A 17,939-nucleotide genomic window follows, 5' to 3' on the forward strand; every position below is an offset into this window, starting at 1 on the left:
TACAGATGTATACCTCTACTTATACAGGTATATAGGATATACAGCTCTATAGATGTATACACTTGCTTATACAGGTGTACAGCTCTGTACAGGTACACACCACCCATATGCACCTGTTTATACTGGTATATAGGGTATACAGCTCTACACATGTACACACCACCTATATACACCTGCTTATACCAGAATATTGGGTATACAATTGTATACCTCTGCTTATACAGGTATATAGGATATACAGCTCTATAGATGTATACACTTGCTTATACAGGTATATAGCTCTGTACAGGTACACACTACCTATATACACCTGCTTATACCAGTATATAGGGTATAAAGCTTTGTACAGGTACACACCACCCATATACACTTGCCTATACTGGCATATAGGGTATACAGCTCTATACATGTACACACCATCTATATACACCTGCTTATACTGGTATATAGGGGATACAGCTGTATACCTCTGCTTGTACAGGTAAGTAGGGTATACAGCTCTGTACAGGTACACACCACCTATATATACCTACTTATACTGATATATAGGGTGTACAGGTACACACTACCCATATACACCTGCGTATACAGGTACACATGTGAATTTCCACAAAGTATTCTCCACACAGGTGACTCCGGAAGTCCGTACAGGTGAGCTGCCGGAAATGCTTTGCTAGTCGTACAGGTGACTCCGGATATGACGAGTCCGGGTGTTCCCGGAAGTGTCTCTCAGGTGTGAGGGCGGGGTCACGTCTGGAGCCGTGTGGGCGGAGCCGACGAGTTTCGGGCAGGTGAGCGGCGGCGCGGTGACACGTGTGCGGCCGGCGGGGTGCTCGGGGCTGGTAGGTGTGAGGAGGAGGCTGCGGGGTTTGTGGGGAACCGGGCACAGGTGCAGTCATTCCCGGCTCAGTCTGCTAACATCAGCTCCAGGGCCTGCTGGAACTTGTAGTCTCCCCTTCAGAACTTTGTGCCGCAGTGCATCCTGGGACATGTAGTTCCTCCAACTTCTGCATGTATGTATTGCTCTTATTAATGCTTATTATTTTTCTTCATCTGTCCGTTTTCTGTGTCCTGGGACTTGTAGTCCCACCAGTCTCAGAGCATCCTTACTCCTCCAGTCTTTACTTTTTCCCAGTAAACCTGGTTTATACAGCGCTGCCGTTAAGTCTGTCCGCCATGTTTTGTTGGATTAGCGCTGCCTGCACATATTGCGCCATTTGTGCTGATGAGTGGATGTCATTGTGTCTGTGAAACTTCTCCTGCAGTGCATCCTGGGACTAATACTAGAACTCTATCCCACACTTGTTTCTTGGGACCTGTAGTTCCCCAGCCAGTGCCTCTTCTCCTGTGTCTGCTGGAACTTGTAGTTCTGCTACGATGTAACACTTCTTTCTTCTCAGGATCTGCACCCCTGGGAGCTCGGACTGTGCGCCCTGGACTGATGGATCCGTCTGTATGGTTGCTCCTCGCTGCTGTGTCCGGCCTGAGCCTGGTGCTAGGTGAGTGCTGCAGTCCTATGCTGCTCTGGGGTCTCCAGGACGGGGCTTCAGGGGCTTACCTGTCTCATAAAGTTACGTCATGCTGCTAGGATATTCCATCAGTGGGGTCTGATTATGGACATCACCACCCACCCTGAGAGACCTGCATCCCCTGTAGAGCGTTCCCTGCTTAGCGGCGCTGCCGCCATCTTGGTCCTCTATAGTGAAGTGTTCAGCAGTTGCGCAGGTAGCCGAGCCGGTGAGTCTCTTAGCCTCCTAGAGAGAGCTGCATGTTCTCTGGGGTCTCCACCTCCCTCAGAGGTGCGCAGTGTGCTCTACCTATATACATAATGGCTGCGCTAGGGGCGTCACGCCGGGCAGTGGAGGGAACTCTTCTAAACTTTGGTGCCTTTTTAAGTTACGCAATGTAGCTAAGTGCGGATGAGCAGTGCTACTATCAGTCAGCATCGTGAGCGGGGTCTCGTCCGGCACGCTATTTAATCCCCCCCTTTCCGCTGCTGCCCATAGTGTCGCTCTTCTTCCCCCAGACCCCGATCCGTATCGGCTGAGGAGGAGAGAATTGAGTCAATGACGTTGCAATGCCACTTGGCTGTTTGGGACCCGTTCACACAGGTGTATTTTCCGTCTGTAGACCTCATTAACGGCACACGGACCTATTATAGCCAATGAAGCTATAATATTTCAAGTGGGTTTAAAAGCGCCACAAATCGCAGGAAGCCGCAGTTCATGCAACATACATTGATGTCTATGGGACCTGCCATCAACATCCAGCTTAGATGCATCTTCTGCGACTGTTACATCACAGTTGGTCAGAGTGCGGCACCATTGACAGTCCTTGGCCAGGATGTCGCATACGACACACAGCCTGCAGCCACAGCCTTAACTTCCTTCTGGATGCCGAGGCAGTCCGTGTTTATGCTGGCAGGAGGTCGCTGATACGTCCGCTGGGGTTACCTCGCTATAGGCCGTACTTAGATAAGTGGTGTCAGCAGCGTACCACAATAACCTCTGGGAGCAGCAGAGAATTAGGCCAACCCGCCTGAACTTCCAATACTTATGAATAATCCAGCGCCTCAAGCATGTCTATTAGAGCCGTGCAAATAAGGAAGATGGAACAATGCCTCCACAGCGCCACCTATTTGATTTGCAAGAATGCTGCCATCCATGTCCGACCTTTTATACAGGTGTTTGCAACAATAATTGGGAATTGAAAACCAAGACAGAACCCATAAACAGACAGCTGTTTCGGGGGGGGTTTGCCCCTCATCAGTGTGCAGTAGGTTTCTGGCTTGGCTAGTGAGAGGCCTGTGACGTAGGGTCGGGAGGGGTATCTTCACTCCTTAGGGATTGAACCCAGAGGGTGAGTGAGGCAGAATCCTAGTGCACACTGATGAGGGGCAACCTCCCCACCACCACCGAAACAGCTGTCTGTGTATGGATTCTGGCTTTGTCTTCAATTCCCAATCATTGTTGGAAAGACCTGTATAAAGGGTCGGACATTGATATACAGGAATGCTGCCATCCAATAGGTGGCGCTGCAGAGGCATTGTTCCATCTTCCTTATTTGCATATATTTCCCAGAGGAGCATGAATGGTCTTATAAGTCCCCTCACGCACCTTCTAGGTGCTCTCCCTAAGGAGTGATGACACCCCACTAACATTTTGGTTTTCCATCTAACTGTTCAGACGTGGAAGCAGCAAAATGGAAAGAAAACGTTTCAGTTTTCCTGCCCACGAAAACCCACTGACCTGGTGGTGTATGGTCACATGTCATGCTCCCCCTTGATTTGTTTTTTTTTTTCCCTGCAGTTTTCCCAAAACCGTATTAAAAAGTAGTAGACTTGCAAAAGTCACGGCAAAGACGAGTTGCAGAGAATTCCTTGTATGGCAGGAACTGGCATGCTTTGTTGGTTTCACGTCTTCCACCTGTAGGTGGTTTCTGCCTCATGTAAATGCTGTTGTGTCACTAGCTTGTGAGTCACTGCTGTCTGTATAAGTATGTGCCCCCTGCCCTGATACTGTGACACATTGGTGCTGTATACATTCCGGCTCATCATGTGATTCGCTCTGCAGTGACGGTTGTTATTCCTCATGTTGCGGGAACATCGGGGAAATGTCTCTACAAGTGTCAGGTAGTTTATCATTCGTAAGCTCAGATCCGCCGCCGCGCTCCGCTTCACTCTCTTGTCTGGGACCGGCTGCCAAGCCTCCATCTGCCTCCTATAAAGCCTTTGTACCTGTGCCATCAAGTAACCCTGCTGTGTATCTGTCTAGGGACCAAGTGCTGGTATATGGCGGCGGTACAAATGGGAGGTGAAGTGGATGCGCAGGACAGTTCTTAAGCATATCTGGCTGTAGAAATAAAGGGGATTATTTATCAAAACTGTCTAACAGTAAGTCTGTCATTATGGCCATAGCAGCCAATCACAGCACGTCTTCAACTTCTGAAACTGCTGTGGAAATATGAAAGATTAATTCTGATTGGCTGCTATGGGCACAAGGACCGTCTTAATGTAAATCCGGACTAATATGTTTAGGTCTGAGGTTGAATGGGGGTCCGATGCTGAAGAAGTAAAATCCTATTTGGATGAAGCCCTCCCCATTGGCGGGGTACAGTACCTGATCCACATATAATCTGCATTGTAGACTGTTGCAGGGTCATGACTACTAAATGGACCACCTATCCTCTCATCTGTGGTCTGGATATTGCGTCTGCGGACCACCTGATAAATGACCCGATGGGGATGATATCAGCAAAAGGAAGAGGAGGTCTTGGACAGTGAGGAATTTTGGGGAATGATCTTGATTAGGGTACGGAGTTGTCCAGGTGATCGGTCATGGCCGCCATCTTGATGTCTGTAAGGCTTGTATATCTAGATGGCGGTGAGTGCGCCCCACCCAGCACGGCCCAATGTCGGCTTATACAGTCAGCCCTCGAGTGGTACATAAAATATAACCGCTGGCGTGCTGATGGCATACGGACTGCTTGCCTATGTAAAGCGGGAAGGTGCCCGTGTCCTCGTGTCGCCACACCTCCATGACTTGTGATGGCACGTTGTGCAATTACTTCTCTGCTGCAGAACCCCGTGTGCCTGATCATATAATTACGTTACTGCTGAGACCCGATGGTGAAATAAGTTACAACCTGCGGGGATTTTCCTGGATCTTGATGGTTGTTTTGTAATGGGTGGAACCAGTTTATTGGGCAGCGCAGGAAAGTAAGTGAGGGCAATTCTGACTGCTTAAAACCTGGATACAGCAATCAGCTGAACTGAAGCATGTAGGGGGATACCGTCTAAGTCACCGTATCTAAGCTAGTCATGTGTTACATGTTCTGTTGAGCTGTGTATTTCAGGATAGGTTCACAACGGCGGATTTTGGCATATATTCCACCCCAAATCTGTGTTCCATTAATTTGAATGGGAATCTATCGCTGTCGTCTCGATCCCAATTTTTCCACCTGTTTTGAAATCCGTGTCGTGAAAAAAAGACGCGTCGCTACTTATCGCGCATCCGTGCGAAGTCTGCATCAGAAATTCCTTGCTCTGATTTTGCCCATTCACAAGGGCTAAATATGGCGGAAACACGGGGCTTAGCTGCGAATATCTGCTGTAGTTGGAGGTGGAATCTGCTGAAACATCCGTGTCGGATTCCGCCACGTGAGAATACACTAAATGATGCGGTCTGCAGAGGCTATAATGGTGATCCTGTCTGCTGAGGTGTTATATCTAAGGGAGCGTTCCCACCGCGTCTTCTGTGCGGGTTTATGCTGTTAGACGTACATGAGCAGATGCGCTAATGAAGATATAGTTTTAGAGGTAGGCCCCCCTGTCCACGGGGGAGGCGGAATATCGCCACTGATATTCCACCGGGGAGCGGGGGAGAGAACTGACTGTTCTCTGCGGTGAGCCTATCTGACAGGCTCACCATAGAGAATTGTGGCATGCTGCGATTTGAGTCCCGCGAGCAGAGAATCGCTATGATTCTCCGCTCGTGGACAGGGGGCTGCGCTTTCCATAGCGACACTATGGAAAGCGTGCACTGCGCTACTCGCGGACGGATTATCGCTGCGAGTAATGCAATGCAAGATCGTCCGTGGAGAGGAGCCGTAATACACAGGAATGTATGGCAAAGGTTTCCCAGGTTTGTGCCTGCATTTTCTTTTTTGTAGTCCAGTCTTGTGTAATGCCCTACACTCTTCTGTACCACAAGAAGTAAACTATTGGTTACACTGTTTGCCAATGCTCTTCAATAGGCGGACACATTACGGCATGGCGTACAGCAGAGTACATGGCTACCTCCAAGAGGTGTATGTCATACAATGAATACTTCTTCATAAAGTTCTCTCTTTTCATGTAAAAACATGGATTTAGGAACATAGAACGTAAACCTTTAAAGCATACTTCTTTATTTTATTTGCTCTCAATGATGGGGGGGGGGGGGGTGGACTGAAACGGTTTAGTTTGTACCCATTTGGACTTCCATTTAATGGATCCGCTAACGAGGAGAAAAGCCAAACGGAGTCCTCTAAAAGTTGACCATATCTGATAAGAAATTGATGCAAATGAAGTTTAACTGTACTTTTATTTTTGGATTGCTCTGGTAACATCTGCTAAAATAATACCCCATTTACACTGACAGATGATCAATCAAAAGTCGCTCAAATGACAGTTTTGAGTGATTATCTTTGCATAGTTTATAGTAACTATTAAAAAACTATGCAGGCACAGCGGGACACAGCCGCTTTCGCTTGGCAAACAATACAGCTGTTTTGCATAAGCAAACAGCTGTAGTGTTCTCCAGGCTTACTGCTCATGCCCCACTGTGAATTCACAGCAGGATACAGGCAGAGAGAATTTTATCAGCACAGCCAACTGTACTGATGACAGCTGATCGCTCATTTCAAGAAACTTGAAGTGAGCGATCAGCGACTTGTACACGAAAACTGCACGATGTCGGTGCATTTAGACAGAATGAGAATCGCTCGAAAGATTGTTTTGAGCGAATTTTAAGCGATTCTTGTGTCTAAATCAGCCATAACGCAGACGTGAGCACTCCGTAAGTGTAATGTGTGATGCTGTCAGCTGAGTTATTGTATCTAAGCCTGTGGTGTGTGTGATACCGTCTCGGAGAATTGTGCAGTACTACACCCCTCTCACCCCAAACATGTTGTTTTCCCTCCTCTCTCCCGCGCCTCGGAGAACCAGTTCTGCTCCAGCAAGGGAGTAGTGTAACACGGCTCAGCGCCACCGTGTCACAGACAAACAACTCTGTTTGGTTTATTGCCTCACTGATGATACATCCGGGTCATCTTAAAGGGGAATATGTTCATGCTGGGATACGGGCAGATGTGGCAACCATTGTAACCTACAGCGGGTCCTGCATGCCACATGGAGTTCCCCCGCTGTATGTAAACCCCTTCCACATCTGTTGTTCCAGTGCAGAAACTGCTGTGACAATCCGGGTGTGAATTAAACCTTAAATCGTGTGATCCCTGCACAGGACAGCTGTTAGATGTATTAACCCCTTGTGCGTTCTGGCTCTGTGTTATCGGGCCTATAGGATGTTGTTAATGTTTGGGGCTTGTGTCAGTGAATGAAGGTCTGCCGGTTACTTCTGTGGATATTCTGTGTACATGCCTGGTCTCCTCACATATTGGGAAAACTAAGAGGGAACTAAGGAGACGAATTCTGGAACATATCAGAGATATTGAGAATAAGGGAGGACCATTGCGAATCCCAGGTGGGTGAAGCCCCCCGGTGGGAGTCCAGCAGGCTGAGGTTATCCGTTGTGGTGATGGAAGGATGGCTGGGGTACACGGATTTAGCAGAGAGACTGAATGGATGTACTGACTGAGAACGGTGCACCCCGAGGGGTTTAATGAAACTTCTCCTCTGGATCCTGTTTGTAGATCATTCTTTCCCTTTGGCCCACTGATGTATCCATGGAACAAACTGACTTGTATGCAGTTTTAGTAATTTCATCTATTTTGCACCAATTATTGAATTTAGAGGGGGGGGGGGGGGCTTCGCGATGATGGCGGAAGTGCTGCATGCATCATACAATGTTAGATCTGGGGAATTGGGCGTATTACAGCTGTGATATAGATACTTATAGCAAGAAATGGCAGCGCGCTGCCAGGGTCCAACGTAGCACTAGTACATGATGGTGCAACACGTAAAGTATTATTTCGGATGCTGCGCGTTTCGGCACTACACAAACGTGCCTTTGCCAAGCCTCAATATTAATATAGTACTTACATGCATATAAATAGAAAAAACTTACATGGAGGCGTCCGCCATGCGCCCAAATCAGGGCATTCTGACGTAATTGACACAGGGGAGAATCTCCTCCCTTAGCGTAAAACAATCATGTGACGTGCCTATGGAGCGCAGCGAGCGTGCATATACATGGAGATTGGATACTAAATGTTATCAATGTATTCTAAGATCCTATTGGTCATAAACCGATAATTATTATCATTAGGAGTTAAATATCTTTTGCTCCGCAGTACACGTATATGTATGAACGTTCTTGTCTTAAAAGAACGGGCTAATAAAGATGATTGAAACGTTGAAACGCACATTGCGAAGTCTCTATCTCCGGCAGCGGCTTCTCTTCACTCGCTATCGCCGCCAGAGATGCAGAGATGAATGCGCCTCAGCCAATTCAGAAATCCCGCCTCCACAATACAATGGCTGTGATTGGCTAAGCAGTGCACCAATCAGAACCATTGCTTCCTGGAGGCAGGATTTATAAAGCCTGGAAGCAGGAAGTCTTCTGTCAGCAGCTGAGGACTGCAAGTAAGTGCTCTGGAGACCAGTGGGAGGACACGGACTGTGGCTGCTAGGTAATGTATTGGTTCTGTTTTTTTTGGTAGCTAGGACTTATTGTTGGCGTAGGACTTATATTTCAAGCCCCCAACCACCCCCAAATATTCTGAAAAATCAGTGTAGAGCTTATTTTCGGCGTAGGTCTTAATTTGGGGAAACACAATAGACACGGGGCTCTGAGTGTGACACCAATGGCGTCTCTGCCATGCAGAAGCAGGGTGCTGATGGGGTGCCATGGACACCTGAGGCTTGATTTGTCTATGCACATAGGGCCTAGTCCAAGTGGCCTAATAGGCTGCTTGTCAACGGCATAATACAATACACACAATACAGTGCATAATAGAATATTTGACATCGCTGCATTTGTAGCAGCCTGTAAAATAAAACGATTGCATCGTTGGTATAAATTGCTCAAAATATGGCACTTCCTTAAATAGGTTCTGCAAACAAACTTGTACTTGTGTCATAACTAGCAAAACATGCAAATGACTATATTTACCTAAAATTAGGTTTTTGTGCTAAAAATCCCTCTAAAGTGCTAGCCATTAGGGGTCTCCCTTCCTTCTAAAGTGCTGTTCAGTGTGTCGAGTAATGGCCCTTTTACACGGGCTGAGAACCTCATGATTCTCGTTTGCCGAGCGAATGAGCTGGTGACATTATTGCCGAGCGAATGAGCTGGTGACATCATTGCCGAGCGAATGAGCTGGTGACATCATTGCCGAGCGAATGAGCTGGTGACATCATTGCCGAGCGAATGAGCTGGTGACATCATCACAGCTCGTTCATGCTCCTTCAGTCTGTTTAAACTACACGATTTTCATTGAGAATCATGCAGAGTTTCACGTAGGAATCTGAAACACTGAGTGATCAATGTTTAAACTGCATGAGAAGTCCACGAGCCGGCGCTGGTTTGTATGCCAGCTGAAGCTGAACAACGAGCGAAAACCTCATGATTCTCGTTTGCTCGTGTTTAAACGAAACAATTATCTTTCCGTTTTGCTTGTTAGACCGATGTTCTAAATAATGATCGTTTCGTCTAAACTGGGCATAACACCCCCCCCAAAACGGATTAAAGGAAGTGGGGGGTCTTCTGCTCGCTGCGCTGCTGACAGAAGTCTTTGGCGAGGGGAGGAGGGAGGCAGTGAAACTTAGAGAAATCTGAATGCTGCCTCTAGTATTTTAGCTCAGCCTGGTGCTAGATTCACTGCTGCACTGCGGCTCTATAATGTCCTCCGTGATGCTGTTACTTGTGAGGGTGTGCTACAGAGAGAGAGCAGGATCTTCTCTATTTATTCAGTGTATACAGACATTGTAGCAGCTAGTCTGCACCAACCAGCTCAGAGAGATCCTGCTCCCTAATGTGAGCAGTGTATGGAGACATAGCAGAAGTCTACACCCACCAGCTCAGGGAAGACTGAGAATTGGAGATACAGATTGTAGAAGGCAAATATGGAGGATACAAGACATATGACGGCCAGAGATAGGGTTATTTCTCCTGTGCACACATGGCAGCTTATTCTGAAGATTGTCCTGAAAGTGCAGGTACACTTAACACAAGATACCCCAAACAATGGCGCAGGAAACATATGGTACTCGGACTTCCTGCGTGTGGCTCTTCAGTTGTTAGCAGCTGGATGTTGTGCATTTGTGACATCAGGCATGTCATAGCTATTTTTTCCCATTTTCAAGATCTCTGCTTGCTGTTAGTGAATGTGAGCTGTTAACATTCAGAGGCAGTAACCCTGTACACAACTCGCACTGCGCTTGGTTAAAAAATGTGGATACAGTGTTATCCAATCTAGGGAGTGGACTCGCTGTGACCATGTATTACATGGTACATTTGAATGAGAGCTGTGTAAGCTGCTGGGTAGAGGAGAAGGGGGTGCCAGCTGACACACAGGCTAAACCTTAATATTACATTCATGTGTCGCTGATTTGCTGCAGCTTTTGGTGCGCGATCTGCAGCAGACTTTAACCTTTCAAATAAAATCAAAATGAAGGGGTGAAATCTGCTGCAGATCTGCAACAAAATCCTCAACAAATTAGGGTGCATTCACACGTTGCTAAAGGTCCGTTTACACGCAACGATTGTTGCTCAGAGTTCTTTCAAACGAGCGAAAATAATCGATAATCGTTGTGTAAACGCAAAACCATCGCGCACTATTCGTTCACTTAGCTTTGGTTGCTGAGTTTAGGCCAGCATGAAAATAGTTGCTACTTTGCTACTTTGTTCGCTTGTCCTTAGGTTTAAACAGCAGTTAATCAGCCATTCAAACAACTGGAGGGGAGGAGTGCCCAGCTAAACACAATGACTCATTCAAAAGCCAATCCGCACCCTGCTGCTGTAGACAATCTGCACCCCCGCCGCAGTAGCCAATCGCTTTTTCTTCCAACTAATTAAACACCGCCCACCTAGAGCTTCTTCGCATATACACATGCCCACCTGAGCAAACAATGGACCACTTATCTTTACGTGTAAACACTGACAAACGACCCAGGAAATGGCGAGGATTTCAAATGGTTATATTTATGTGTAAACACATCATTTGAAAGCTAAAAAAAAATTGTTGAGTCCGTTCATTCACTCAAATGACAATCGTTGCGTGTAAATGGGCCTCTAAGGGGCAAACTTAAAATCTTATCTCTGCTGTGAGGGAAAGTAGAATTTGTTTGTGGCCTAATAGTCTGCTTGTCAGTGTTGTCCTGGAATCAACCATTTCCGGGGAGAAAGTGACTGTAGCAGTCGGTGTGACAGAATGTTCAGGAAGTCTCTTCCCCAGGATCAGAGCTGAGTGACTGATATCGGCAGCTCCTTATAACACCCCGCTGTACTGTTAGAAGATCATTTTAGGTGTAGGGGCCCTTTAAGAGTTCAGTCCCTTGCGTTGGCCTGCACAGATTGACTGAACTTGTCCTGGAAGCCGGCATGTCTGCAGCATCTTGCACAAGCCAGAATAGACTGACAGCGGTGCGATGTTCTCCCGCCAGCGCCACGTGATTTATGGGGATCACTTATGGTTCTGGGCATTCTGCCCAATATTAATTGTAACCCTTTATTTCCCCGCATGATGCAGATTCCTGAAGCATTAGAAGGAGCTCGGGGCTTTTAATTAGAGACCCCGTCTGTCCGCACTCAAGGAGCCTTGTAATGTTTAACCCTAGTGCGAGTCCAACATAACGCGGAGTTAATGAGTAAGTGAGGGAAACATTGTGTTCTCCAGACAAAGTGCGCCCCCCGGGCTGAGGAGCTGTATACAGCCTATTACACAGATATTACCCCCCGAGGGCAGCTGTTCTGTTCTTACACTTGGCATTCATGTGCGCCAAGTTTGCCTCCTGTGCGATCTGGTTCTGGGCATGGAAGTGGGTTATGTTGTTCTAAGCAATACTGCGCTATACAGTGCGAACCGGATAGATGTAAGACTGATGCTGTCATCTTGTACATGGGGGGGGGGGGGATAGTATGGCTGTTGGAGGCTTGTGCATGGGGGATGGTAGTATGGCTGTTGTCTTGTATGTGGGGGGGGGGGGGATAGTATGGCTGTTGTACTCTTGTACATGGCAGGGGGGAGGGAAGACGTTTTATGGCTGTCGTAGTCTTGTACATGGGGGGGTGATAGTATGGCTGTTGGAGGCTTGTGCATGGGGGATGGTAGTATGGCTGTTGTCTTGTATGTGGGGGGGGGGGGATAGTATGGCTGTTGTACTCTTGTACATGGCAGGGGGGAGGGAAGACGTTTTATGGCTGTCGTAGTCTTGTACATGGGGGGGGAGCGGTAGTATGGCTGCTGTAGTCTTGTACATGGAGGGAGGGGGGTGCGGTAGTATGGCTGCTGTAGTCTTGTACATGGAGGGAGGGGGGTGCGGTAGTATGGCTGCTGTAGTCTTGTACATGGAGGGAGGGGGGTGCAGTAGTATGGCTGCTGTAGTCTTGTACATGGAGGGAGGGGGTGCGGTAGTATGGCTGCTGTAGTCTTGTACATGGAGGGAGGGGGGGTGCGGTAGTATGGCTGCTGTAGTCTTGTACATGGAGGGAGGGGGTGCGGTAGTATGGCTGCTGTAGTCTTGTACATGGAGGGAGGGGGGGTGCGGTAGTATGGCTGCTGTAGTCTTGTACATGGAGGGAGGGGGGGGTGCGGTAGTATGGCTGCTGTAGTCTTGTACATCGAGGGAGGGGGGTGCGGTAGTATGGCTGCTGTAGTCTTGTACATGGAGGGAGGGGGTGCGGTAGTATGGCTGCTGTAGTCTTGTACATGGAGGGGGGGGCAGCAGTAGTATGGCTGCTGTAGTTTTGTACATGGAGGGAGGGGGGTGCGGTAGTATGGCTGCTGTAGTCTTGTACATGGAGGGAGTGGGTTGCGGTAGTATGGCTGCTGTAGTCTTGTACATGGAGGGAGTGGGTTGCGGTAGTATGGCTGCTGTAGTCTTGTACATGGAGGGGGGGGCAGCAGTAGTATGGCTGCTGTAGTTTTGTACATGGAGGGAGGGGGGTGCGGTAGTATGGTTGCTGTAGTCTTGTACATGAGGAGGTTGGGGAGCTGTAGTACAGCTGTTATAGTCTTGTACATGAGTGTGGTGCGGTAGTATGGCTGTTGTAGTCTTGCGTGTGTGTGTGTGTGTGGGGGGGGGGGGGGGGGGGCGATGGTAAAATAGCCGTTTTATTTTTACTGAACATTACCAGAGATGGAGTTTTTTTCTTTCTCCAGTGTCTTCATGATGTATTTAACACGTAATTTCTGTTTCCTCTTTAGCTTCAAATGACACAACCACCACGCCGTCCCCGGGCAAACTGTCGGTGAGTGAGATGTGGCTTTAATTTGTTAGTTTTGGGAGGTAGCGGTGTCCGGTCTCTGGAGATATCAACTTGATTTTGAACCTTTTTATCGGAGGGGAGGAGTAGGAAAGACAAGTTATTTTTCTTCTGGCTATGCTGAGCAACCATTGATGGCTGGATCCTCAGAGGCCCTTAAATAACATATTGGGGAACTCGTAGTAAATGAGCAATGGTCATTGGAGCATTATGTTTTTGTCTTTTGGCTCTCTGTGTCAACAAAGATAACAGATGGTGGCTTCCAGTTGTTACTACTTCATTCTCTTGGTCCTGAATTATACCATCTGTTTCCAGTCCTTGTGAAACCTCTACAACCGTCCTTCACCAGATCTACTACCTTTTGTACCAACCAATATCGGCCTGTATTGACAACCGTTCTCTTGTTTAATCTTTCAGGAGTCGGAGCGCCTAGCTGCAATCATCGTCCCGTCCGTAGTTGGTGGCATCATTGTTATTGGCATCATTGTGTTCTTCATAGTCAAAGTGAAAGAGAAGCGTCAGACGGAGGGCACCTACCGACCCAGCAGCGAGGAGCAGGCCGGATCTCGAGTAGAGACCAATGCTGCCTTAAAGCTTCCTCCAGAAGAACGGCTAATCTAAGACGCCTCGTTGCCGGAGGTGTCAGAGACGTTTGCTGTAAACCTGATTATCTTTCAACTACTGAGACCAATCTGAACTCTAGAGGAAGAAGAGAAAGTACTGCTTATAAACCGAACTGCCGCAGGTGGAGTAGATCATTGTTGGAGTAGGTCCACCATAAAGACCGTTGATGGATAGCTGGGCTCCTTTGAACGGGACTATGCATGGTCCATCATACCTCATGTCATATTTGCCTTGAGCCACATGAAGAAAGGTCATTTCCACCATGCACATTCTCCATTGGTTTTCACTTCCCATATATGGCCACTCATTAATGAGGAGCTCTAAAGCAGTATTAGCTAAGAGTTGAAACACAATGGCTGCAAGTGTAGAGCATCACGTATGGTCCAGATATTGTGTTTTTTAGTCCATGTGAGGGTTCACATCTTTTATTGCATTTGTAGATAGCTGAATTATATTTGTATTTATGCACCTGGAAAATCGAGATGCTGATAATGTATAGCATCTATTTAACTCATCAAATAATATATTGTCAAGATTTTACTTCTTACTCCATGTAGTAGTAGTAATAGGTGAAGGGGCCACTCCAAGGACACGGCTACATAGGAACTCTTCTGAACCTGCATACCCAAGGCAAACGAGAAGAAAATGATTAGATTTTATATAGAATGTAATTGCGCAATTCGCCCCTCCATGCAGCAAACCTCTTTCTGTAGTGAGAGGCCTCCGACCAGGAGATGTAGCCCCCCAAAGGGTCTCAGGAGGAGATCTACTGGGTTACAGCAGTCAGTGCTGCAGCTGGCTAGGGTGCATTAGGGTATCATGCCAATTCAATCATGGGTGACCATATACAATACAACTAGAAGACGACCTGAAGAACACCAGTGATGGTTTACCAGCTTATAACCCTTTTACTGAATGCCACTTTAAGGCAAAGATACTGCATTTCATTGTTTGCTCCCTGAGGATGGTTTATAGGAGGCATAGAAATAAAGGTGATCAGGGAAGGCAGACTGGCTGCACCACCCAGGAACTAGCTGAAGAAAAAGTGGTCATTTATAAAGTCCCTACCTCCTTAAACAGATGGTCACATGTGCGAATACGCTCGCCACTGCATAGCATATTGGCCAATAACCGGCGTTTGTTTCATCCCGTGATTTTCAGCCCTAACAGAGCAATGATGTATAGCGATGACTTAAAATATCCTACAGCATAAACGGTAAAATAATTCTTGTATGATATAGCATATGGGCCGTTTACTCGGAGCGCGTATCGCTGGATCATACGAATCTGACCTATAATCGCTCCGTGGAACCGCTGTCGGTGATTAAACAATCATTTTTGCGCTTATCTTTTTGTGCGGTTTAGGCAGGCATAAGAATCAAACTACGATCAGCTCATGTGAACAGGCAGTCGTGCATCTATAAACAACTGCCTGTTTACTGTGAATGGACGCTAGAGTCCAGAAGCGAACTCCGACTGCGTTCACCGAATGATTGTCGCTCCTGTGTCCTATCTGCACACGAACGGGTCGGATTCCGCATGTGGGAGCCCACAGTGGAATCCAACCCTGTGCCCGGCTGGCGTCTGCACACCTGTCTTTTCTGTTCTTTTTCTGTACCGTGGATGGTCGCGGTGAGCCGCTGTCAGACATGTGCAGTACAGATTTTATTTTTTAAATGTTTCTTCTTCCCGCTCTGATGCTAGCTGATGACGCCGGTACCTGCAACCTAGCTGCAACGTCAATGGAAGCCGTCCGTGTGGACACCGCACAAAAATAGAGCATGCTGCTCTTTGTTTCCCCTCCGCTCGCGGAAATCGCATTTTGTGTGCAGGAAGAATCCATTTTTCCATAGCATGCTATGGACAGTATTTGCTGTGGAACCGCGGCGCGGACGCCGACTGCAGATTCCACAATGCCAATCCGTTTGTGTGCAGGAGCTCTTCAGCGCCCGACAATCATCCCTTGTAAAATGGCCCCAAACTGCATCACTTAACTTGATTTACATCTGATCAGAATTTTGAATACAAGTGGAATGGGTTAGATGTTTGATCTTTCATCGCTCCGTGCTAGTTGTGTCTTTACAGAGCAGTTTTGCCTGGCAGATTCCAAGAGGTCGTTAGCAGAATTTTGAATACAGCTAACGACCTCTAGAGGTATCAACACACTTAAAAAATTGGAAATACTTTTTACTTAATTTTGTGGGTTTTTTCCAGCTTTGGTAGGGTCAAGGGGGTTTCCAAGCATTTACTATTGATGTCCTATCCTCAGTATAGATCATCAATAGGTGATTGGTGAGGGTCCAACACTTGGGATCCCTACTGATCAGCCAATCCTCTGACCCGTTAAGTCAGTGGGGCTGTACGTCTGCATTGATGGTCAGATCCTATGATTTCAATGGTGATGCCTTCCTTTACACTTCTGGCTCTGACCACCAATGCGGGCATCCGGCTGTGCTGCACTGACAGAGGGCTGAAGGATCAGCTGATCCGTGACCCCCCCCCCCCCCCCCCCTTCCCGCCAGTCGACTATTCATGGCTTATCCTGTGGATTGCATTAATAGTAAATGCCAGAAAAACTATTTTAAACTAAAATGCCACATATGAAATAAGCGCAGAGGTGGCCACTGGATGGCTAATTCATGACTGACAGCCCCATGTTAATATATAGCGATGGTCATGTAACTTCGGGGCCTTAATACATTGTATCTCTGCATATCATGAAGTAGGAGCTAGTGACGGTGCATGGTCTGGAGGTACTAACAGAACGGCTGCTGTAGGGTAGGCATGGGCGCTGGTTTTTGCTGTACGGTTCTCACTCATGTGCCTTCGCCACCTCATACTGAAGATTGTGCTGCTTGAACTCCTCATCCTGTTACGCCAAATAACAGTTTACTTTTCACTGTTTGCATAATATTCCACATCCCTGTTTTGTACCGATCTTGTGATTTTATTTTTTTTTTCTACACATTTTAGTTGTAAATAATAAAGTATTTTATCAAATCTTTCATGTTTCTTTGACCGTATTGGACTGGCAGCGGACTGGGATGTCACTGCATTGTATCTCTTACATACAAGCTGTATAGATGGTTTCCAGCTAACATAAACCTGCCATTTAAACATCAGAATTTAGTAAATCGGACTGACCCAGGTGTCTTGCTCTTCTAGACTCCAGCAGAACCGTACAACATTCAGTCATTGCTATAATCCTCCTTCAGCTAGTAATATTACTATAACCATGCTGATTACACTGGCACAACAACAAAGGCTTGGTACCGTGTTAGCCAGTAGAGCAAAATGTGATTGTTCTCAGCAAGAGAACATCACAGCATGCTGGAAAGTGATACCCTAGGTTTACCTGTAAAAATCCTTTATTTTTATTTTTTTAGCTTTTTACCCTCAATAAAACTAAAAAAACAGGGAGTAAAGGTCAGTGAATAAAAGTATATAACATAAAAAATAGCCCTATATGTAATTAAAAAAAAAAAAATACTTTTGGTCACTGAAGGGAAAAAGGGCAGTAAAACCAGCACATGGGTAAAATCCCTAAAGTGGCTGGTCCTTTTAGGGGTTAATTACAGTCCCTATTTATAAGCTCTTGTCTTGGTTAATAATATATAGGAAAGCCTTGATGCTCATCAGCTATATAATATAATTAAAGGGGTTATTCATAACTTAGCTTATCATTATGGGGGTCTGACTCCCGGACTCCCCTCTGATCTGGGTATTTGTAGAGGCCTGCAGCGGTCATGTGACTGGCGTGGCCCTCGTGTTGTTTACCATATTTTTTGTTCTATAAGACACATCCTCTTTTTAGAGTGGGAAAATGGGGGGAAAATATTTTGAAGTCACCCAGGGACAGCGCAGGGGATAGCACTGGGCGACGAAGCAGCAGCAGAGGTCTGACAAACCAGAGCACCGTGTCACAGCAGGGCTTGTGTACAGCAGGAGGAAGGGAAGAAGACATTAAGTGGAGGCGGGAAGCAGCAGTTCCCGCCGGCTCTCCCCACCAATCAGCGGCCGTGGGTAGGAGAGAAAACTGCTCACTGATCGCACATTTGTTTATGCGATAGCGAGTTTAATGTCCTAACTAAATCATGTTTAGGCGAACAAATGGCGATCGTGATGAATTTCGGCACATTCGCTTTAACTGACTTTTTTTCCTGCTTTGCAGGG

At 46.9% G+C, this 17,939-nt stretch overlaps 1 protein-coding gene across 1 annotated transcript; it reads left to right on the forward strand.

Annotated features, from left to right (window-relative positions):
* Positions 1–767: 767 nt before the first annotated feature.
* On the forward strand, positions 768–16,768 carry CRB3 (crumbs cell polarity complex component 3). Its single transcript, XM_066593737.1, has 4 exons — positions 768–842; positions 1,401–1,499; positions 13,084–13,127; positions 13,560–16,768. Exons 2-4 carry the CDS (start codon positions 1,442–1,444, stop codon positions 13,761–13,763), a joined length of 306 nt encoding a protein of 101 aa, XP_066449834.1. The 5' UTR covers positions 768–842; positions 1,401–1,441; the 3' UTR covers positions 13,764–16,768.
* The last annotated feature ends 1,171 nt before the right edge of the window (positions 16,769–17,939 follow it).

Source organism: Eleutherodactylus coqui, chromosome 2 (genome assembly GCF_035609145.1).
Source record: "Eleutherodactylus coqui strain aEleCoq1 chromosome 2, aEleCoq1.hap1, whole genome shotgun sequence".
Taxonomy (NCBI): domain Eukaryota; kingdom Metazoa; phylum Chordata; class Amphibia; order Anura; family Eleutherodactylidae; genus Eleutherodactylus; species Eleutherodactylus coqui.